Source organism: Budorcas taxicolor, chromosome 1, assembly GCF_023091745.1.
Source record: "Budorcas taxicolor isolate Tak-1 chromosome 1, Takin1.1, whole genome shotgun sequence".
NCBI lineage: Eukaryota > Metazoa > Chordata > Mammalia > Artiodactyla > Bovidae > Budorcas > Budorcas taxicolor.
The window spans coordinates 151741909-151765265 of NC_068910.1; the positions used below are offsets into that span (position 1 = coordinate 151741909).

General features: G+C 42.4%; 1 protein-coding gene across 4 annotated transcripts in view; it reads right to left on the reverse strand.

Moving 5' to 3' along the window:
- Positions 1-5793: 5793 nt before the first annotated feature.
- Positions 5794-23357, reverse strand: part of USP13 (ubiquitin specific peptidase 13) — a 134125-nt gene continuing 116561 nt past the window's right edge. For all 4 annotated transcript variants that reach the window (XM_052642414.1, XM_052642413.1, XM_052642416.1 and 1 more), the window contains 2 exons: positions 12170-12254; positions 5794-10620 (listed from right to left, as the gene is read on the reverse strand). In XM_052642414.1, the coding sequence (XP_052498374.1) occupies positions 10527-10620; positions 12170-12254 (179 nt within the window). In that variant the 3' untranslated portion in view covers positions 5794-10526. The remainder of the gene's footprint in view (positions 10621-12169; positions 12255-23357) is intronic.

The following is a 23357-nucleotide window of genomic DNA, read 5'->3' on the forward strand; positions in this document are numbered from 1 at the left end:
ATCATGTTTAAAATCTTGGGATTTCATTTTTAACCTCAATAGATAACAGAAAAAAATTAACCTTAAATGTTTACATTGAGCGTTAAAATTAAAACCAACCCAAATTAAGTGACCTATAGTAAATTAATGGCAGTAGGGGTGGGGCATTAAATTTATTGGCATACTACATGACAATGTATCTGTATATTTAATGAAATATTACATATCATAGCACAACTCTGCTGGGTATTAAGACTTCATCTTAGTATTTCCCTGCATTGCTCTTTGAAATAAAATTACTACCATAAAAATCTCTTATCATATTGATTGATGTGTTTAATTTACTCTGTTGGCTTATAATTTGCAAAGTACCAAGATTAAGGTAGTATTTTTGTACTTAATGGAAGCATGCCTTCCCCTTTTTCACATTATTAAATTGTATTTATATTTGTGCAATTTTAAACTATGTTTTCAAATAAACTTTGTCTGTGGCTTCAAGGTCTTTTCAGATATCTTTCAAAATGGGATACAGGGATCAGAATTGCTTCAAATCAAACAACCCAATTTGTACTCCTGGTTAAATGGTCTTTTTATTGAATATCACTATGATTTTGCATGAGTTATCTGGAAATCAGGAATGCATTTTTAGATAAAAAACGAAACTTCAAAATCCTCCTCCTTTCTTAAAGTCTAAAATATTAATCTGAAATTGGGTTTTGGTGGATTTTTCTGGTTTTTTTTTTAATAAAAGTATTAAAATATATTTGTTTTAGGGTCTTTTTCTTTTTTGGTCAAATCTTTGTGCTTCCCTGGTGGCTCAGAGGTTACAGCGTCTGCCTGCAATGCAGGAGACTCGGGTTCAATCCCTGGGTCAGGAAGATCCCCTGGAGAAGGAAATGGCAACCCACTCCAGTATTCTTGCCTGCAGAATCCCATGGAGAGAGAAGCCGGGTAGGCTACAGTCCACAGGGTCGCAAAGAGTCAGACACGACTGAGTGACTTCACTTTCACTTTAAGCACCTGCTAAGTACAGGTCCTGTTCTAGAGCAGGACAGTGGTAAGTAAATCAAATCAAACCTTTGAAGAGCTTGGACATCCACAACAAGTACTTGTAATAGATGAGAATGCTGCAAAGTGCTAGAAGAACAAGGTAAGTTCTGTATATTTAGTGAACTATTATACATCATAGCACAACTCTGTTGGGTATTAAGACTTCATCTTAGTATTTTCCCACATTGCTTATGTAGTATGCAAAGCGCTAGAACAACAAGGTTAATAAGAAATGAGAGTGACTGGGCTCCTTTATCTGGGCAGGTCAGGAAAGGTTTCTCTTACCTGATGTTTGGGTCTGAGATTTAAACAGCAAGAAGCCAGCCTGGCGGAGTTGGGGATTCCCTCCCCGGTGCCCTCTCTCTTTCAGTCAGAGGCCGCACTTACCCTTGGTGGGATTCTCTTTTCTCCTCTGCAAAACTAAGCTGTACATCTTTTCATTCCTGCTTCACTGTTATTCTCCAGGCAGTAAAGTCCCATCTACCTAGTGGTGAACTGTGGCTCTTCTACCTCTGGCATAACTCAAACCCTTTCTCTGTCTCCGACCCCCTCCCCAACTTTTTAAATGTGAATATTAATTTCCTCTCATAGCTGCTTCACTCCATGTGTGTGTACAAAAGCAGCCCAGGGTCTGAATGGTTCTTCACATTTCTTTACAGGGCTCCTTAAGGTAATACCTTACCTATGCAGCACTTCAGGGTTCACAAAGGACTGATATATTGTTTCCTTACTTAACACCTGCTGGTGATCAGCTTAAGGAATCAGAACTTCAGGCACCAATAGTCAATTTTGGTATTTTGCCCTGTGGAAGTAAACTACTGATTCTCAGTAGGCACTCTGCTCAAGTTTGCTCACTGAGCTCAGGAGGGTAGAGTCCAGAAGGGCCGCTTTCTCAGCCCCAGTTCTCTGGAAGGGAAACAGGAAGCTAGCTAACATTTCCTGAAGCCTGCCTGGTACAGAGTTCTCAGGCAGAGGCTTCTACTCCGTCATTAACCTCAGTGAGCACTCAGGTCCTAAGCTTTTACTCTACTGCTAATTGAATCCACTCCATAAGTGTTAGTCACTCAATCATGACTCTTTGCAACCCCACCAGGCTCCTCTGTCCATGGGGTTTTCCAGGCAAAAACACTGGAGTGGATTGCCATGACCTTCTCCAGAGGAATCTTTCCCAGGCCTTCTGCAATGCGGGCAGATTCTTTACCATCGAGCACCAGGGAAGCCCTCAATAGCAAGTTATAACGGGAAAATTGATGAGGACCAAACACAAACTGATGACTCAAGATTGTTCTTTTAAAATTTAAAGAACTGTTAACAAAGTAAGTTCATAAACTAGAAAGGAAAATGTAAAACTCTGGGAAGGGTTCAACTGGTCAACTTTCTTAAATTAACTCAATCCTGTCTCCCTCACACCCCCTCCTAAGATGGCCATCTTGCTTCCTCTTTCCCTCAGAAAATAAATGCAGGAAAGAACTCCCAGACTCACGGCATTGTCTCCTGGTCTCCTCACCATGGCATCTGCCTTCCTCCTGTCCACACACAAGTCTGCCTAAAGTCAGCTCCAACTCTGGCACCAGATTCTATCTCCTCTTGGCTGTTCAAGAACAGAGGATCAGCACTTCTGCCCCCTCCCTCCTACACCCTGCATGTTCTTTATTTGACCATCTTATTTCTCATAGTTAAAAGGAAAAAGTGCTCTCAATCCCACTCACTTCCCTTAGCAGTCACCACCCTGCTTTCTTTGTTTTGTACCAAAACTCCTCCAAAGAATTGTCTGCATTCATGTTTTGCAATTCCTCTCCCAAACTGCTCCCATGGAGACTACACATGACTCCAAGTTGATCAGTCTCACGGTGAACTCATCTCACTCAGCCTACCACAGTTATTTGGCCACTCTCACCTCCTCAGGATGCTTTCCTCACTTGGCTTCCTTCCAGGCACTATGCTCTTGGTTTCCATGCATGACAGTGGTCACTCGTCCCTAGGCTCCTTTGCTGGCTCGTCTTCTCCCTGACTTATGTTCAAGGGCTCAGCCCCGGGACCTCTGTGTTATTTCCGGTCTCCCTCCATTGACAATCCCACCCGTCTGGATACCAACCACTCCCAATTTTATATCTACAGTCCAGACTTCTATCCAAAGTCCAGAGTTGTGTAGTATATTCAGCTTCCTACTCAACATCAGCCATGGAGCTCTAATAGGCACTTCAACCTCAACATGTCCCCAGCCAGACTCCTGATCATCTTTCCCCACCACCAGCTGTAACCTCACCACACCCTCACCACCTTAGCTGACTGCAACTACATTCTTCAATTGCTCAGAACAAAAACTTTGGGGGGCAGCTTTAGCTACTCATTCCCTCACACCTCACATCCTATCCATCAGAAAATCCTATTGGCCTTACATTCAAATGTATCTAGAATTGCCCATCCACACTACCCCCACTGATACCATCCATCCCTCTGAGCATCAATATCTCCCCTTGCTCACCACAGTAGCCCTATTTCTGTCCTTGTCTTCCTGTCATCTCAGCTAAACAAAGAACAATCTCCCTGAAAATTTGGGCAGAGCAGTTCAGGGCTCCCCATTTTACTCTAGAGCCACACCCTTCCAATGCCTCTTTGGCTAAGGCAATCTGGCTCCTACTCTCCTCCTCCCCTTCTAACCACATTGGTTCCCTTGCTGCGTCTCTAACATATCAGATACGTTCCTACCCTGGGGCTGCTACTCCAGCCTGGTCCCTCTGCCAAGTGTATCCTTGCCCCAGACATCTATTTGGATGAATGACGCCTTCACCACCTTCAAGTCTTCTTTCAAATCTCACTTCCAAATGGCACCTTCCCTGGCCAGGTACTTCCCTGATTTAGTACCTCAACGTGCATGTCCATTCCTGCTCTACATTTTTTTTCCTGAAAGACTCAGTACGTTTTAACATACCATTTACTTCTTACGTTTAGCATCTCTCTTTGGTAGAAAATTAACTTAGCAAGGGCAGAGACCCATATCTACCTTGTTTACTGATATGTCCAAGAAAAGACCTATCCTGTCCATGGGATCGCAGAGTTGGACACAACTGAGCGACTGAACAACATGTCCAAGAAAAGCAATGCCCTGCACAGAGTAGATGGTTAGTAGTTTCTGAATGACGAACCATGATATACAGATTAACATAATAAATTGGAATCATCTTAATGGAATCATCTCTAGAAAAACACTTTTGGAAAAAGAGTCAGTGTTGTTGTAATCTTTTTTTTTTTTAACTTTTAGATTAAAACAATTGGTCAAAACTTCCACAGAATCAAAATGCTACATGGGTTAAAATGATGACATACCACAGTAAAAATACCGTGTGTCCACCAGACCATCAGATACTTTACACAACTTATTATAAGTATTATGCCCCTGAACAGATGAGAAGACTGAATCTCAGGATATTAAGTACTTACCAAAGTCACAGAGCTCGTCTGTGTTGGAAACAGGATTTGAACTTGTCTATATGCTTCTACTCTTGCCATTATTCCACTCTGACTTCCTACCTCACTGAAAGACTCTTCCTAGTAGATTTTTAAATAATTGGTTACATAGGGATGAGAATTACTCACCATTTTCCTGTTAAATTTCTCCACTGTGACTGAAGTTTGTCACTGGTGACATCTGAAAAGCTGAATGAGTTCAAACAGCACATACACACACTGGTAAACTCTGTTACTGGACAAGATGAGCTATGCCAACCAGCAGCAGCTGGCTTGCAAACAACTGTCCTAAAACTACAATTCTCTAAGCAGTAAGCAACCTCTCACTATCCCCATCATTTCCTTCTCCTCTTAGTCCCTCACCAAAACAGATGATATGACACTGATGTCAGTCTTTTTACTTGGATTTTAGAGATAAATAGGATTGTTCTTTAAAAAAATGTAGGCATTAAATGAACATATTTTAAGCAGCAATTAACATGCCCTAGATGGCAAGCAAAATAAGGCCCCTGAGAGGTGTCCACATCCTAATCACCTTACATGGCAACAGGAACATTGCAGCTGTGATTAAGGATCCTGAGATGGGAAGATTATCCTGGACTATCTGGGTAAATGCATGTAATTACAAGGGTCTCTGTAAGAAAGAGGCAGGAGATACGACAATGGACGCAGATGCTGGAGTGATGCCAGTGCTGTCAGGAGAACCGAGGAATGAACCATGGAATGCCAACAGCATCCCCAAACTGGAAGAAGTGGGGAATGGATTTTCCCCTACAGCTCCCCTCCTGCTAACACCTGGATTTTAGGCCTGTGAGACCCACTTCCAGACCTTTGACCTAATGTATTGTCTTAAGCCACTAAACTTGTGGTAATTTGTCACAGCAGCAATAGGAAACTCATACAGCCTAGAAATGTTGTCATAAAAATGCTGAAATCTCTTGATTCAACTAGTGCTGATTCTGCTTATACCTACATTAAGGAAGCCATTAGCAAACTGAGAAGCAGGGAACCACAGAAAGGTCTTAACTGATTCCAGTATTCAGCTTGGAACTCAGTAGAGAAGAGATCACAGACTCCCCCCGCCCTGCCCCTCCCTCCTTAACAGAGGTAACATAGTGCCATCACCAATGTTCCACTATTGATGGGGACCCAGCAGCCCCAGTGCCCACACAAAGAAACCCTAAAAAGAAATAAAATTAGTTACCTGTTCCACTCATGGATAAGAACCTGCAAAAGGCAATATCAGTTCACCTGGCAGTTTTACAAAAGAAAAAAGAGCCACAAAGGGACCTCAGATTGTGAGAATAGCTTTTAATTTTAAAAGAAGTGAAGCAATAAATCATCCATCTCTCTTTCCATCACAGGCAAATAGTCTCCCAAAACATTTGAGATATTTCAAACAACAACTGTGACTAGTGCAAAATAAACACCAACTCTTTTCAGGAACCAACCAAGCAGATGGGTGCGGGCCACAGGCTCAGCCTCCGCGGAGGCCAGGAGGAGCGGCCAGATTTGCACATTTATTTCGACATGCCCAGCTCTGAACAGATGAAAACAATACCTAGGGAGGGGAAACCACAAGAAAATGTTGCCCAAAGTGAAACAAATCTGCCCAACACCCTCATGTGGCTAATATCCTTGGCACCTGGAAGATGCTTTAAAAAGAAACACAAAGTCAGCAGCTTTTAGGCAAAACTGAAGGAACAGGGTTTGGGCTCATGTATTTCTGGTTTTCATTTGGGGTCTTCTATATACATATATTGGTTCTTAGGTAGAAAAATCTGCTTTCTAGAAGGCATTCTGTAGCTCACAGTGCTTCCGACTCCAGTGAAAATGTTTGTGCTGCTTCTCTATGGATGCTTTGCAGAATTGCCTTCCATGCCTACATGATCTCCACTACCTCCCCCGCACCACCTGACCTAGAGGAGCAGTGTCCAACAGAAGTGCGACACGTGTCTAATTTCAATCGTTTTTGGTAGCTACATTAAAAAAAGATTAAAAGGAAGTGAAACTTTATCAATTTCTTGATATGTCTAAAATACTGTCATTTAGCACATAGTATAAAATATTGATGCAATCTTTCGCATTCTTTCTGGTATTAAGCCTTCCAAATCTGGTATGCATTTTCTGTCTCCAGCACCACATTTCCAGTCATGAGCCACATGTGGACCACTGTGCTGAATCACATGGGTCTACAGAATCATAACACAAACTCTTCCAGGATGATCTATTGAGTAGGGAATCTCTGTGGCACTGCCTGGGCGATCTTATACACCAACTTAAGGGTACAGAAGCTTGTTCTGTAACCTAGAATTTTCGACATTAGGTAAAGCATAGAATCACAATTTATCTAACCCTGTTCCCCCATCCTGCTCCCAACACCAGCCATCTCCCCACAAGGATGATGTGATGTAGCAACCGTGATGCCTACCGGATGAAAAGACATCATTTCTGTGGTAGAAAAACTTACTTGAGGATCACAGCTATAACTCAATTAGAATAAGATAATATTCCATAAAGGTTACAGAGTTAGCCGAAGGTAGTTCTGATGTTTTTCGGGGCAAGATGTGCTGTAAAGCAGATTTTTCATCTTTGAGGAAGAAGATTAAGGTAACAAAATACTGACTGGGAAGTGGAGAGGGAAACAAAAAAAGAAAGAAAGAAATTACCCAAGAAACTGGGACTAGAAGTTGGGGTGGGGACACTAAAAACGAGACAAGTTCAAAAGTGGGATGTGTGAGCTATTAACCAGAAACATAACATCTAACCTCTATATGCCCTCGCATCTCACATGTCTGACCATAGTAGCAACTGTAGGAAAACAGAATTGAATGTTAGGGCAGAAAGGGACTCCTGAGCTTATCTGGTCTAACCCACTCATTTTAAGGAAAAAGGCCCAGGGAGATAAAGCAACTTGGCCCCATGTCACTTAGAAGCAGAGTCAGGCTACAAACCCAGGTGCTCTCACTATAGATTGCAGGTAAGGCTCCATCCATTTCAGGTCAAAGGAACAGATGATGTTGGGAGGAACAGGCTACTCCCTACAACCCACAGTGAGCACAGGGGAATGGCAGACACATTCTCTTGTAGGTGGGAGAAAACAGCAAGTCAATTCAAAATATTAAAGCAATGTTGACATACAATGGCATTCATATGGGACTCTTCCTAATAGTTCTGTTTGCATACTTTTTCTCCCCTCGAAAAAAGAATCCCAATATGAATTAAACTGGATTTCTGATGAATTATGTGGGCATTTAGATCAACTAACAAAACAAGAACCTTGATATGCTGTACATTTAAAGACACATTCATCAGGATTTTCCATAGATGGGTATCAAAAGATATTTACAGGAAGAAAGTGCTCTCTTTCACGTACACACACACACACTGAGAATTTCACAATTACACCACCACCTAACACAGAAGATTCCTAACAGATTAATGACCAGTTGACAAAATACATTATTCCAGTTTTCAGTCATAAATCATTTCACCTACATACATGTATAAAATTAAGCAATATATTCCAGACTCTGATTCCAGGGAAGCCTGCTTTGAACATATTAAGATATACATATTAATACATTTATAAGCATGAAAGAAGACTGATATTTGCTCCAGTTTTCCCCAACTCACAATCTGAAATAAAGAAGAACACATATACAAAACTTTGCCTTGTATAAATAGCCCTTTGTTTTGTGAGGCAGAAAAAAAAGGCAGCCATATTCTACTTTCTTATGATGTGTTTAGGTATCAAAAGGGCTGAATTTCTTTTTCTACTTCATGAATAATGTGTAGCCTAAAACCGTATATACTGGCTTGAAACCATTCATTCTGCAAAGTTTTATTATAAAATGTTTTAATTTGTTCAGAATACACATGCTATTTTTGTCCACATTTCAATCCAAAGCCCCAGTCCCCCTCCCACCCCCCAGGAAGGGCCTTCACTTTGTAACTGCCGTCAAAAGAAGTCATTTTCACATGTGCTTCGTGTGTGTTCGTTAACTATAATCCTCAGGAGATCCAGTCTCCCTAAGGAGACTGGATTTTGTAAGGCTGATCAGTGTGGGGGTTTCCGGGAGAGTCAGGGACTTATGTCACCGAGTGGGGCTACCTTAGGATGTCTGAGACCATGTGAAAAGGTGACCCCAGTGGGCAGTTTAGTAGAGAGTTACTGCACCGTGAGCTCCCTCCCTCTGCCAGTCTCATTTGTTCCCAAACTGAAGAAACATCAGGAGAGAAGAGAAGCGCACTCTACTGCCCACACCACCTGCTCTTCAGAGGGTCAGCGTATCAGATCTCACCACATTCTCAAAGTGCACCCGGAAAGGAAGGGCAGAGTCATCACACCACTGTGTAGTAGAGAAGGGAAGTGAGACATGGGGCGATGAGGGGACTTGCCCGGCCATGAGCAGCACCCAGCTCCCCAGGCCACAGGCCTCGGGCTCTGCATCCCTCACTCACAAGCCTAACGGAGCTCCCATGAGAAGGCCCCCCCATCATAACAAGAATCCTGACTGTTCATAATGCATATCTCATGATTCAGTTTCTGGATTTACAGAATTGTGAAATTCTGTGCTATATTTCACCTCGTTGGTTCTACTTTATTTTCCTACACTTTCCAGAAAGATCCTTTCTAACCAACCAAAAGCATGTTAAGCAGACAGCAAGAAGTCCTTTTTTATTTGACTGCACAATCTGAAATAGAAAGTCCAGAGACCCTAGCATTCGGTAGAAAGAGCAGTAGAAAAATTAGACACTGCCATTCAAAATTAGAGACTTTTTCATCACATCTGAAACTCTGATCAAATCCCAGGTTGCAACTAAAATACTGAAATGCCAAAATGGAAACGATGCTCTTTCATAGCATCACAGAAAGTTTCTTTGCACCTGAAACCCTCAGACTGCTGACAACCACACTATTGGTCATGGCAGAGAAGCAGAGGAGGCAAGTCAGGAGGTGATTAACCAAGGGCAGAGGTGAAATTCTGCCCCAGAAAACACAGACATGGAGGCAAGCGACGAGCTGGGGGATGAGAAAATTATGGACAAATTTGGGACACTTATCATGATTCCAGGGAGTTGTCATGTGTTATGGTAAGAAGAGATCAGCTATTTTAACTAACAACACACACGCCTATGCCTTAGCGGGAAGGGCTGCTGAGAAACAGAATTCATCTACTTTTGGCAGAGAAAACACTGCTGCTGGGGGCATCTGCGTTCATACCACCAAACGTCACAAGTCCAAGTGAATTCTAGACAGCACTGCAACGGCCCTTCTAATGCTGGAAAACCTAGGTGGGGAACTAATTTTTTTTAACTGTTCCTGAGATATAGTTTCTTTAAAATATTTACTTGCTTTTTCCAACTATTTTAACCTTGAGAAACCAACCCGTCACAGCTTTTCTAGTTGACTATAAAGGCCTCGCACTCTCAGTCTCACTCACACACATTCATACAATTGTATTATGCATTTTGATATGAGTAAATTAAAAATAGCTTTTGTTGCTGATGTTCTAAACGACTATACACAGAGAGATCAGAAGTTATTGTGTGTCATGAAAAAAAGTATGTCACAAATAGAGCTCAGCCCAGTTACTGATTTTCGACATGAAACAAAAGTGGGCTTTTTGTTTATGGTGGGTGAGGCTGCACAACTGGCCCTATTGGTTTCTCTGGGGACCACTATCACTGACCCCCAAAGCAAAACACAGGGGTCTGGTGGCACTTCCCGTTTTCAGTGTGCTAGTGGAAGAGTCCCCCACCAGGAATATGAATACTTTTTAAAAATCATCTTCTTCTTAAACATTTATAAAAAGAAAAACTATCTACAATAGTGTATCATCACTAATAGAAATTTCCTCCCAGTTCTATTTTAGAAGGTGTCAAATGATGTTCTTTAAATAAACTATAAATACCCCATGTATTCCCTCATGTCTGGCTGTCCCAACCTCTTACTTTTTTTTTTTTTTTTTTTGGCAAATTAAAAAGGCGTACAGCTTCTTCTTGCCAATTTGTACATCTGAGGTTTAGCTTGGTATCCTGCGGTAAAAGTACATGTAGCCCAGGTCTTTAGGGGGCCTTTCTGAGGCACAAACTTTGTGGTCATTGTAGATCACCCATCTGAAAACAAAAGACAGAAGCGAGTGATGGATTTAAGTCAGTTCTAGGAAACCGCAGAAGAAAGTTACTGCACCATGCTCAACGTAATCAAGATGTTTTAAGATAAATCAAACTCAAGTCTATCGCCGGCGAATACTACACTGCTTTTTATTCTCAAGTTCAATCAAGAAGGAGCTCCTAAAGGAGCCCCCAAACACTTCCATTTGTAGACGCCCCTAGACGGCCTCAGAAAGGGAGGCAAAGACATGTGTGTCTATTCCAGTCATAAATAGACATGCAGTGAACAATTATACAGCCATTAAAATGCCTTCAAATGATATTGGGTAGAGTGAGAAAAGAATATAATATGAAGTGGGGAAAAGCAGATTACAAAATTGTACTTACTGTGTACGAACTTCAAGCTTTTAGAAAAGTTGTAAATACATACATATGCGTGTATACAGACAAACACATACCCTCTTCCCATTGAAAACAGTAAAACAGAAATGTATCAAAATAGAGACTATGGTTCTCTCTCTGCTTCCAGACAACATGTTCTTCATATGATTTTGTATCTTACAAACTCCTTATGATGAAATTCACTGCTTTTTCTATTCTAATTAAGCTATTTTTCTTAAGAAATATATTTTTTAAAGAGCTGTCATGCTTGGTAATAAAATGAATTCACTATAAATTAAGTTCCTGTGCTCAACTATTCCACAAAGCTGAGAAGCCAAGACTTAAATGACACAGGGAAAAGGAGCACTGTGGATTTCTGGCTGGAGACCAGTCACTCCTGCAGCAAGAGGCCAGTGTTCTACCAGGAGAGGCCAAGGTTATGCGGTTCTCCAGTGTCCATGGGGCCAAGCGCTGCCTCAAACAGAGCTGACCCACAGGACAGGCCACTCAGTGGGAGTTCAAGGAGGGGAAACCAGGGGGGCCCCGGGGGATCCAGCCCAGGAAGAAGACTCTGAAGAGGGCAGTGGCCTGACACCCCACAACTGTCTCACTCCCAGCTCGCCACACCCCTCACAGTTCTTGAAGCCAAGGCTACAACAGGGCAAACACTAGGTGTTAGAGCTGCCAGACAGAACACAGGATATCCAGTCAAATTTGAGTATCATATAAACAACAAATACTTTTTTAATATAAGGATGTCCCATGTAATAGTTGAGACATATTTATACTAAAAAGTTATTCATCATCTGAAATTCAAACATAGTAGGGCATCCTGGTTTTCTGGCTTTGCTTCATTTTGTTGGCTAAACCTGGCGATCCTGCAGAGGTTCCAAATACAGACTCGCGTTCTTCTGCAGGAAGCCTCTCGACTCTGGGAGGTCCCCCTCCTATGATGGTGAACAGTGGCTCTCAGCACCAGCTCTGATACAGCTGCAAAGGCCAAGCTGTTCAGCCTCTCTGAGCGTCAGTGTCTTGATGTATACAACGGCTTTGAGAGTCTGTCCCTACAAGACCACTGTGGGGACCAAATGAGACACCCAGTGGAGTGCGTGGCACATAGCAGGTGCTCAATAAAACACAGATGTCATTTTACCTTCTTAAAACGACTCACCTTCCTTCCTTTTTAATGTGACAGACGTAGTGGCCGCTCATTGTAGACGTTCCCATGTGACTGATGAACGCAAATAATTCATACACTGTGGAAGAGGAAACAACTCAGTTACTAGGCAGCATTTCTAGAAATAAATAGCACTTCTGTTCAGAATTTAGTGCCAAGGAGAATGGAATCCAGCAACTGTTCAGACTTAAAAACAAAATGTATTTAGTTGCTAGGCTGAGAACACATACACACACCCGCAACGTGACAGTAACTTCAACGTGCAAATCGTAACAAAACAGGATATAGGAGAGCTGACAGTAAGCGCCTATCTGAAAAGGGATTAAAAATCCCACAGCCCAGTCTGGCGGCAAGCACATGGGCCTAAAAGGGTGGTCCTGGCTCCATCACCTCCAAGCAGCATGAGGGTGGAGAAGTTGTTTCGCCTCTCAGAACTCCTTTCTTCACAGAAATGCAAAATCCACCCACTTTGCAAGGCTCTATGAGGCTTAAATGAGCAATTCAGACTAAAATACCACAGAAATGTCAGGATTCAGAGGAAGAAAGCAGATAGCTGTTATCATTTATAGACAGGGATAATGCTCAGAATATACATCCTGTGATTTCTGACTTGCTCATGATGATAAACCAAATGGGACCAAAATTCAGGCTTCATGCTTTCTGAACAAGGAGATATGTAGTCTCTTGGAGCCTGAGATGGACACTTATTCTCTAACAAATACCTCCTGCCATCTAGCACAGACGCTGTGCCAAATCCACAGTGAACAAATTTCAGCTCATGCTCCCCTGGCCAATCCGAGGCCTACACAACACCTTCACAGCACAAAGTGGGTGTACAGACTGGTACTCGTCCGTCTCCGCAAACTGCTACAGACTACGATGGGATAGGTACAGAAGCTGAGTGAGTGTTTATAATAGTTTGAGAGTAATATTCATGTCTGTTGAATCTGAGAAGGGAAAAAACGGGCTTGCCTATTCATTCTTTTGGTACTCAATTTTTGTTGCATTTTACAAGGGTGTTGGTTCTGGACAGACCCTTTCCTTGCTGCTCCCTCTCTCATCCTTTCTCTCCCTTGCCGTTTACCAGGACTAATCCATGCATTCAGCTATGAATCCTCAGTCAGTACACTACATATTGCAGACCTCCTCTCCGCAAACATTTTCCCCCAGGAAATGGCTTTTGGTTGTCCAGATGCCTGACTTCTCTTCTTCTGGACTTTTAAACACGAATGACCTGGGGCTCCGACCTCAGACCTTTCTTCCTTCTATCTTCACACCTACCCTCCACGTTCTCTCCCTCCCTCCCTTTCCAACTCTGTTCCCACCACCACCCTCCCTCTCCAAGTGTCTCATGGCATTTACTGGAATTATGTTCATTTCATTTCTGGAATGTTCACCACTCATGTATACCCTCCCTCTCCAAGTGTCTCATGGCATTAACTGGAATTATGTTCATTCCATTTCTGGAATGTTCACCACTCATGTATACCCTCCCTCTCCAAGTGTCTCATGGCATTAACTGGAATTATGTTCATTCCATTTCTGGAATGTTCACCACTCATGTATAGAACTACAGTTGAATTTTGTATATTGGCCTGTTTCCTGCAATCTTGCTGAAGCCATTTATTAGTTCTAATAGTTTTTAAAGTAAATTCCTTAGAATTTTCTATATACATGGGTGATAAGTCGCTTCAGTCATTTCTGACTCTGCAACCCTGTGGACTATAGCCCGTCAGGCTCCCCTGTCCATGGGATTCTGCAGGCAAGAGTACTGGAGTGGGTTGCCATGCCCTCCTCCAGGGGATCTTCCAGACCCAGGGATCGAAACTGAGCCTCTTAGGTCTCCTGCATTGGCAGGCAGGTTCTTTACCACTAGCACCACCTGGGAAGCCTTTCTATATACAAGACCAAGTCATTTGCAAACAGAAATAGTTTTACTTCTTTCTTGCCTATTTCTTTTTCTTGCTTAACTGCCATGGCTAGAACCTCTTGCTGCTGCTGCTGCTAAGTCGCTTCAGTCGTGTCCAACTCTGTACGACCCCAGAGACGGCAGCCCACCAGGCTCCCCCATCCCTGGGATTCTCCAGGCAAGAACACTGGAGTGGGTTGCCATGTCCTTCTCCAATGCATGAAAGTGAGAAGTGAAAGTGAAGTCGCTCAGTCATGCCCAACTTTGCAACCCCATAGACTGCAGCCTACCAGGCTCCTCCATCCATGGGATTTTCCAGGAAAGAGTACTGGAGTGGGTTGCCATTGCCTTCTCTGAGAACCTCTTGCACGATGTTAAACAGAAATGGCAGGAGTAAAGAGAAATGGCAAGAGGGGACCATCCTTATCTTGTTCCTGCTCTCAGGGGAAAAGCATTTAGTCTTTTACCATGAAGCATGATGTGGGCTGTGGGGTTTAGGTGAAAGTGAAAGTTGCTCAGTCATGTCTGACTCTTTGAGACCCCATGGACTATACAGTCCATGGAATTCTCCAGGGCAGAATAGTGAAGTGAGTAGCCTTTCCCTTCTCCAGGGGATCTTCCCAAGTCAGGAATCAAACCCAGGTCTCCCTCATTGCAGGTGGATTCTTTACCAGCTGAGCCACCAGGGGTGTGGGTAGATGCCCTTTATCAGGTTAAGAAAGTTCCCTTTCATTGCCAGTTTATCCTCCCACCATTTCCTTCAAAATATATACAGAATCGACTACTACTTACCACCTCCACTAGTAACCCCCAGTCCAAGTTACCAGCATCTCCTGTCTGAATTAGTACAATAGACCACTCCTACCAGGGCTCCCTGCTTCCTCCCGTACCCCCTAGTGACCATTCTTAGTACGGCTTCAAAGCTCGCTCTTACACTGACCCATGATGGCCCCCAACCTCCTCCCACTCTCCTGCTCACCCCACTCCAGCCCCTCCAGCCTCCTGGCTGCTACTCAAGCATGCCCCAGCTACTCCTCTCACTGACAGAGAGGCCTTCAAGCCCCACACCTATGGTCCCCTCAACCTGGAACTCTTCTTTCAGATGCCACATGATCCGCTCCTCACTTCATAGAGGTCTCAGATCACATGTCATCTCAGAGAGGGCTTCCTCATAAATAGCGACCCCTCCCCTCCTTCCACCCCACCCTCATCCCAACCTTTCTTTACTGTTGTGCATGGAGCTCAAAATAACACCTTATCACATATGTATGTGTGTATTTGTTCACTATCTCCTTTTATCCCAGGCTATGTCCTCCATAAGGACAATAAGTTTGTTTTGTTGGTGGGGTTTTTTTTATTATTATTATAAAATTACCAAATATTTATTTCACATGTCTGTTTTGTTTACTGGAATATTCCAGGCACAGAAAACAGTACATACATGCAGTAGGCATGTCTTCCTTCACCCCATGTCCCGATTTGTTTTTATATCTTTTCATATTGTATGTATTTTTATAAACCACCTATAAAAGTATAAATTGGGGTATTAGCAATATTTAAAAAGGAATGAATCAGAGAGGATTGTCTTTCCCATCATCAACTAAGTTTCTGTTGTTAGCTATCACATTAACTGACAACTCCTCCCCTCCAAAACATAAAAAAACCAAAAGCAAAAAAATCACAGGTATGAAACAGAAAACAGACAAGAAGAGTTGTGAATGATAATCATTTTGCCTGGCACTTAGTGATGCAGAGACCTTGTCTGCCGTCCCCTAGGGTTCCCTGTCACTAAGAACCCACACCACCTGCTAAACAAGAGTGAGTATGAGCTGAAACTTTTTCATGTTCCTTGACCGTGCTTGGTTTTTAAAGCTCTTTTGAAATAATTTTATATCAAATTCTAAATCTTCAGTTTGAGAGATTTGGGGCTGATCTCCCACTAGGTGGCTATACCCTCTTAGAATCTTCATGAAATAAAGAAAGAACATGATCCTTCACAAGGAACTGATCTTCCCTCACAAGGAACTGATCCCCCTAAACTGTGAGAGTCACTCAGTCCAGTTGTGACTCCATGGACTACAGCCTGCCAGGATTCTCTGTCCATGGAATTCTCCAGGTAAGAATACCGGAGTGGGTAGCTGTTCCCTTCTCCAGGGGATCTTCCCAATCCAGGGATCAAAGCCAGGTCTCCCACATTGCAGGTGGATTCTTTACCATCTGGGCCACCAGGGAAGCTTCAAAACAACATCTTAAAATAATTGAACCAAATATTTAATGAGTACTTCCCAATAAACCAGGGTGACTTCAGTGAAACGTTGCTCAGATACCAACAACCCAGCATGTTAACAAAACAGACAGACATAGAGAAAAGAACAAACCCATACACTCACAGCCAAACATGTCTTTAAGCCCCCAAAAGACATTTTCCCCTCTTTAGTTAAAAGCAATTAACTCACATGTATACTCAAAATCATAAAAACAAAGAAAAAAGATTAGCATAAATCTTAGTCCTATAATTAAAATTAACTGTGTTTATCAATAGAAGCAACCACTCCATGCATTATTCAAGGCCTCCTGCTAGGAACAAACAAAAGAGAGAGTCTCAATAAATTTGAAAAAATTCAACAGGTAAGAAATCTCCATTTATATCTGTTTCCAAAGAGAACATCAGGGTGAATAAACCAGACAGTGAAGCCACTGCTGATTCTTCTCCCTCCAAAAAACAGCATCATCACACTCTCAGAAAATAGAGACCCCTTTTTATGTAGCTAGAAAAAGCATTGTAAAGCAAGGTAAATCACTTTTAAAATGTTGACTTTCAAGACTTCCCTGGTGGTCCAGTGGCTAGGACACCATGCTCCCAGTGCAGCAGGCCCAGTTCAATTCCTGGTCAGGGAACTAGATTCTGCATGCCTCAGCTAAGACCCAGCCCAACCAAATATATACACAAAACATTTTTTGTTGTTGTTGACTTTCAACAGGGACACTTTTACACTGTCTAGGGGAACTGGACAAAACTACCTAAACTACCATGTTCAACCTCTGGCCAGTGGAGTCCCTGTAACGAGTCAGAATTAAAGTGTCTGAAACTAGCATCCTTCGTCCCTACTTCCCTCTTCCAACAAACCTGTGCTTTTCTGAATTTAGGAACATGTCCCCAAGCCTTTCTAATAAGAAGAATCTTTAATATCTAAATTTTACCACCCCCAGCCAAAGTAATAAGGGATTATACTTGATTTTACTCTTTGAAAAAGAAAGCACTGTCAGGAAAATTAAATGCAAACTTGGAAAGCAAAAGAGGTGGGCCGAATGCTCTTTTGTATTGTTAGGTAGTTAGAATAGGAAAAAGGAATCCAGGATGGCAGTGGCTAAAAGACAAAGAAGGGAAAATCAGGGGAAAATAGAACAAAGGAAGGTCTGAGGAGGATGGAGTGACAACCTCAGATAAAACAAACAGTCCTCCTGGCTAGCCCAATTTACATAGGGCAGGCCCAGGGGGAGGAGAAAAAACATGTAAAAAGAGTCAAAATTGGGTGGGAGGGGCTTCTCTTCTCTTCATGTCTTTTGGGTTGGCCAGCCCTCACACCTTGAGGATGTATTTTCCTTTACTTTCTAAATAAAACTGAGCTGTAATGCTGGTCCATCCAAGGAAACTACACAGAGCCGTAACACTGGTCTGTCCATTGCTTCAAATTTTTGTTGCAACAAGACGGAACTGAGGAAATCACACATTCCCCCAACAGGACCATATGGAGAAGTGGCCACCCAAGGATCGTCTAGGGTAGGGACTAGCATACTATGATGCCACATAGGCCAAATCCAGCCCACAGCCTGTTTCTGTGCTGCCAGGGAGAAAGGAGAAAAGAGGGGGTTCAAAAATATGAGATGACAAGTGTATGGCCCATGAAGCCTAAAACATTTACTATCTGGAGAAAAAGTGTGCAGAGCCCTAGTCTAGGGTAATGAACTTACTTCCTCTCACCACTTACTACTGATTAAAGATTCCACACTTGTTACTTGTTAACTTGTAGATTTTTGTCTGGCAAAGACACCAAAAAGTTCTCTCTGGTGGAATATATACAAGCATGCCTCAGAGAGATTGTGAGTTTGGTTCCAGGCCACCACAATAAAGCAATTATCTAAATAAAGCAAGTCACATGAATTTTGTTGGTTTCCCAGTGCACATAAATAAAAACTATGTTTTACGTTATACTATAGCCTATTCAGTATGCAATAGCATATGTCTAAAAAAGAAATGTGCATATTTTAATTTAAAAATACTTTATGGATTAAAAAATGCTAACCATCATCTGAGCCTTCACTAGTTGTAATCTTTTTGCTGGTGAAAGTGAAAGTCATTCAACTGTGTCTGATTCTTTGCGATTCCATGGACCGTAGCCTGCCAGACTCCTTCCTCTGTCTATAGAATTCTCCTGGCCAGAATACTAGAGTGCACAGCCCTTCTCTTCTCCAGGGGATATTACCGACACAGGGGCTCTGAAATATTGTGAGAATTACCAAAATGTGACACAGAAATACTAAGTGAGCAAATGCTATTGGAAAAAATGGCTTCAGACCTGCTTGATGTAGGCCACAGCCTTTGTAAAAACCACAATGTCTGCTGAACACATAAAAGAGAATCACATTAAAATGAGGTCTGCCAGTGCTGATGCGATTCCAGTTCTGTAAGGATTAAGCCATCAGCCACCACAGACACCCCCTCCAAAGTATTCCGGGGACACTGATCTGCTTTTGACAGCAGACTGTAAAGTTTCCTTATCTTTTAAGAAATCTGTTGTAACTTTCTGTATTTGCCTTTCAAATCTTTTATTGTCACTTTGGTTCAATGAATAAGTATTGTTTCACACTAACCTATGATCCTAGAGGACCAAGCGTTTTAAAACCTTTTGATTTCTTTGACAAAGTTCTTTTGACCTCTAGCTAACTTTGAGATGATTCCAAGGGCCCCAGAAACAACCCAAAGTAATTAGCTTCAATTGGTATGTTAATTACATAGGAAGACATTGTCAAATAAGTGGTGATAAACCTTAGGTTATATTATGTGGGTAAGATGGTGTGATCACTCATCTAGAGCCAGACATCCTGGAATGTGAACTTAAGTGGGCCTTAGAAAGCATCACTATGAACAATAGTAGAGGTGATGGAATTCCAGTGGAGCTATTTCAAATCCTGAAAGATGATGCTGTGAAAGTGCTGCACTCAGTATGTCAGCAAATTTGGAAAATTCAGCAGTGGCCACAGAACTGGAAAAGGTCAGTTTTCATTCCAATCCCAAAGAAAGGCAATGCCAAAGAATGCTCAAACTACCACACAATTGCACTCATCTCACACGCTAGTACAGTAATGCTCAAAATTCTCCAAGCCAGGCTTCAGCAGTATGTGAACCGTGAACTTACAGATGTTCAAGCTGGTTTTAGAAAAGGCAGGGGAACCAGAGATCAAATTGCCAACATCTGCTGGACCATGGAAAAAGCAAGAGTGTTCCAGAAAAACATCTATTTCTGCTTTATTGACTATGCCAAAGCCTTTGACTGTGTGGATCACAATAAACTATGGAAAATTCTGAACGAGATGGGAATACCAGACCACCTGACCTGCCTCTTGAGAAACCTATATGCAGGTCAGGAAGCAACAGTTAGAACTGGACATGGAACAACAGACTGATTCCAAATAGGAAAAGGAGTCCATCAAGGCTGTATATTGTCACCCTGCTTATTTAACTTATATGAAGAGTACATCATGAGAAATGCTGGGCTGGAAGAAGCACAAGCTGGAATCAAGATTGCTGGGAGAAATATCAATAACCTCAGATATGCAGATGATACCACCCTTATGGCAGAAAGTGAAGAGGAACTAAAAAGCCTCTTGATGAAAGTGAAAGAGGAGAGTGAAAAAGTAGGCTTAAAGCTCAACATTCAAAAAACTAAGATCATGGCATCTGGTCCCATCACTTTATGGGAAATAGATGGGGAAACAGTGGATACAGCATCAGACTTTATTTTGGGGGGCTCCAAAATCACTGCAGATGGTGACTGCAGCCGTGAAATTAAAAGACGCTTACTCCTTGGAAGGAAAGTTATGACCAACCTAGATAGCATATTAAAGCAGAGATATTACTTGGCCAACAAAAGTCCATCTAGTCAAGGCTATGGTTTTTCCAGTGGTCATGTATGGATGTGAGAGTTGAACTGTGAAGAAAGCCGAGGGCCGAATAATTGATGCTCTTGAACTGTGGTGTTGGAGAAGACTCTTGAGAGTCCCTTGGACTGCAAGGAGATCCAACCAGTCCATCCTAAAGGAGACCAGTCCTGGGTGTTCATTGGAAGGACTGATGCTAAAGCTGAAACTCCAGTACTTTGGCCACCTCATGCGAAGAGTTGACTCATTGGAAAAGACCCTGATGCTGGGAGGGATTGGAGGCAGGAGGAGAAGGGGACGACGGAGGATGAGATGGCTGGATGGCATCACTGACTCGATGCACATAAGTTTGGGTGAACTCTGGGAGTTGGTGATGGACAGGGAGGCCTGGCGTGCTGTGATTCATGGGGTCACAAAGAGCCGGACACGACTGAGCGACTGAACTGAACTGAAACAACTTGAGGTAACTGATTAGATATATAACTCTATACAGAATAACCATAATAGTACAGCTCTAGACATGGGACAAATAGATTCGTGGGAGTAGATCTGATAGACAAAGCGCCTGAAGAACTACTGACAGAGGTTTATGACATTGTCCAGGAGGCAATGACCAAAATCACCCCCAAGAAGAAGAAATGCAGAAAGCCCTCCTCAGTGATCAATGCAAAGAAATAAGGGAAAACAACAGACAGATATCCTGGAGTGTGAAGACAAGTAGGCCTGAGGGAGCAGTACTATAAACAAAGCTAGTGGAGGTGATGGAATTCCAGATGAGCTATTTCAAACCCTAAAAGATGATGCTGTTAAAATGCTACACTCAATATGCCAGTAAATTTAGAAAACGCAGCAGTGGCCACAGGACTGGAAAAGGTCAGATTTCATTCCAATCCCAAAGAAGGGTAATGCCAACGAACATTCAAACTACTACACAACTGGGCTCATTTGACATGTTAGTAAGGTAATCCTCAAAATCTTTCAAGTTAGGCTTCAACAGTGTGTGAACTGAGAACTTCCAGATGTAGAAACTGAACTTAGAAAAGGCAGAGGAACCAGAGATCAAAATGCCAACATCTGCTGGACCATAAAAAAAACTAGGGAATTGCAGAAGAACATATACTTCTGCTTCATTGACTACACTAAAGCCTTTGACTGTGTGGAATTCTTAAAGAGTTGGGATATCAGACCACCTTACCTGCCTCCTGAGAAACCTGTATGCCAATCAAGAAGCAACCGTTAGACTGGACATGGAACAACAGACTGATTCCAAACTGGGAAAGGAGTATGTCAAAGCTATATATTGTCACCCTGCTTATTTAACTGATATGCAGAGTACATCAGGTGAAATGCCAGGCTGGATGAAGCTGGAATCAAGATTGCAGGGAGAAGTATCAATAACCTCAGATATGCAGATGACACCACCCTTTTGGCAGAAAGCGAAGATGAACTAAAAAGCCTCTTAATCAAAGTGAAAGAGGTGACTGAAAAGGTTGGCTTAAAACTCAACATCCAAAAACTAAGATCATGGCATCTGGTTCATCACTTCATGGCAAAAAGATGGGAGGAAGAAATGGAAACAGTGACAGACTACATTTTCTCAGGCTCCAAAATCACTGTGGACAGTGACTGTATGTGTGCTAAGTCGCTTCAGTTCATCTCTCTGCAACTTTATAGACTGTAGCCAGCCTGGCTCCTCTGTCCATGGGATTCTCCAGGCAAGAATACTGGAGTGGGTTGCCATGTTCTCCTCCAAGGGATCTTCCCAACCTAGGGATTGAACCTGTATCTCCTAGAATTCCTGCATCTCAGGCAGATTATTTACTGCTGAGCCACCAGGGAAGCCCTGGAGCCATGACATTAAAAGACGCTTGCTCCGTGGAAGAAAAGCCGTGACAAACCTAGACATCACTTTACCAACAAAGGTCTGTATAGTCAAAGCCATGGTTTTCCAGTAGTCATGTACAGATGTGAGAGTTGGACCATAAGGAAGGCTGAGCGCCAAAGAATTGATGCTTTCAAATTGTGGTGTTGGACAAGACTCCTGAGAGTCCCTTGAAAAACAAGGAGATCAAACCAGTCCATCTTAAAGGAAATCAATCCCGAGTATTCATTGCAAAGGCTGATGTTAAAGCTCCAATACTTTGGCCACCTGATGAAAAGACCCTGATGGTGGGGAAGATTGAAGGCAGGAGGAGAAGGGAGCAACATAGAATAAGATGGTTGGATGGCATCACCAAATCAATGGGCATGAGTTTGAATAAACTCTGGGAGATAGTGAAGGACAGGGAAGCTTGGTGAGCTGTAGTGCATGGGGTCGCAAAGAGTCAGACACAACTGAGTGACTGAACAACAAGACGTAGAAAGAAGAATAAGGGAAAGAACTTCCTAGATTGTAAACTAGTATGACAGACAAGCCAGAGAATTTTAGGTTATCAACAGGGCCTAATTGAAAAAAAACAAAAAAACAAAAAACCTTGTTGAATGGCCTATCAACGAAATCCCCCTCTGACCTAAGCAGGAGAATTCCTAGTACAGTGGGACAAATTTGTCATGAAATGCCTCACAACCCTAGATCAAATCTGTGACCAGGAGGGGGCGCTATAGATGGAGAATGCTGCCTGCCATTCCAGCTCTACAAAGAACAAGCCTTCAGCTGCTCCCACTGGCCACAGTGCAGCCTCAGGGAATTCAGGAGGGAGAAGAAACAGTAACCTTTCTGTACTCTGGATACCGACCTTAGACAGACAGTTAAGACTCATTTCTAAGGAATGATTTCAATGAGCTAAGAATCTTGCATCTTCCCGGACATGGAAAAGTACTATGATCATTAACTTGAAATATGTTTTCTTTGTGATTAGCAGTAAGCTTTTGATGTTCAACTACATGTTTTTCTGCTAGCAAAACTCCTATTAATATATACCTTGGCTCCTTCTTTACCTCTTCAGAGAATTCCTCAGATGATACTGTCCTCAGTAGGTTCCCTGAATAATACTTGCAACTTTTAGATTCTGAGGTTTTTCTTCTGCCAACACCTGTAACTTCCAGGAGTTATGATCCTCATAGATACTAATTATACATCTAACTCAGCCATCAGATTATCTTCAAATATTCTAA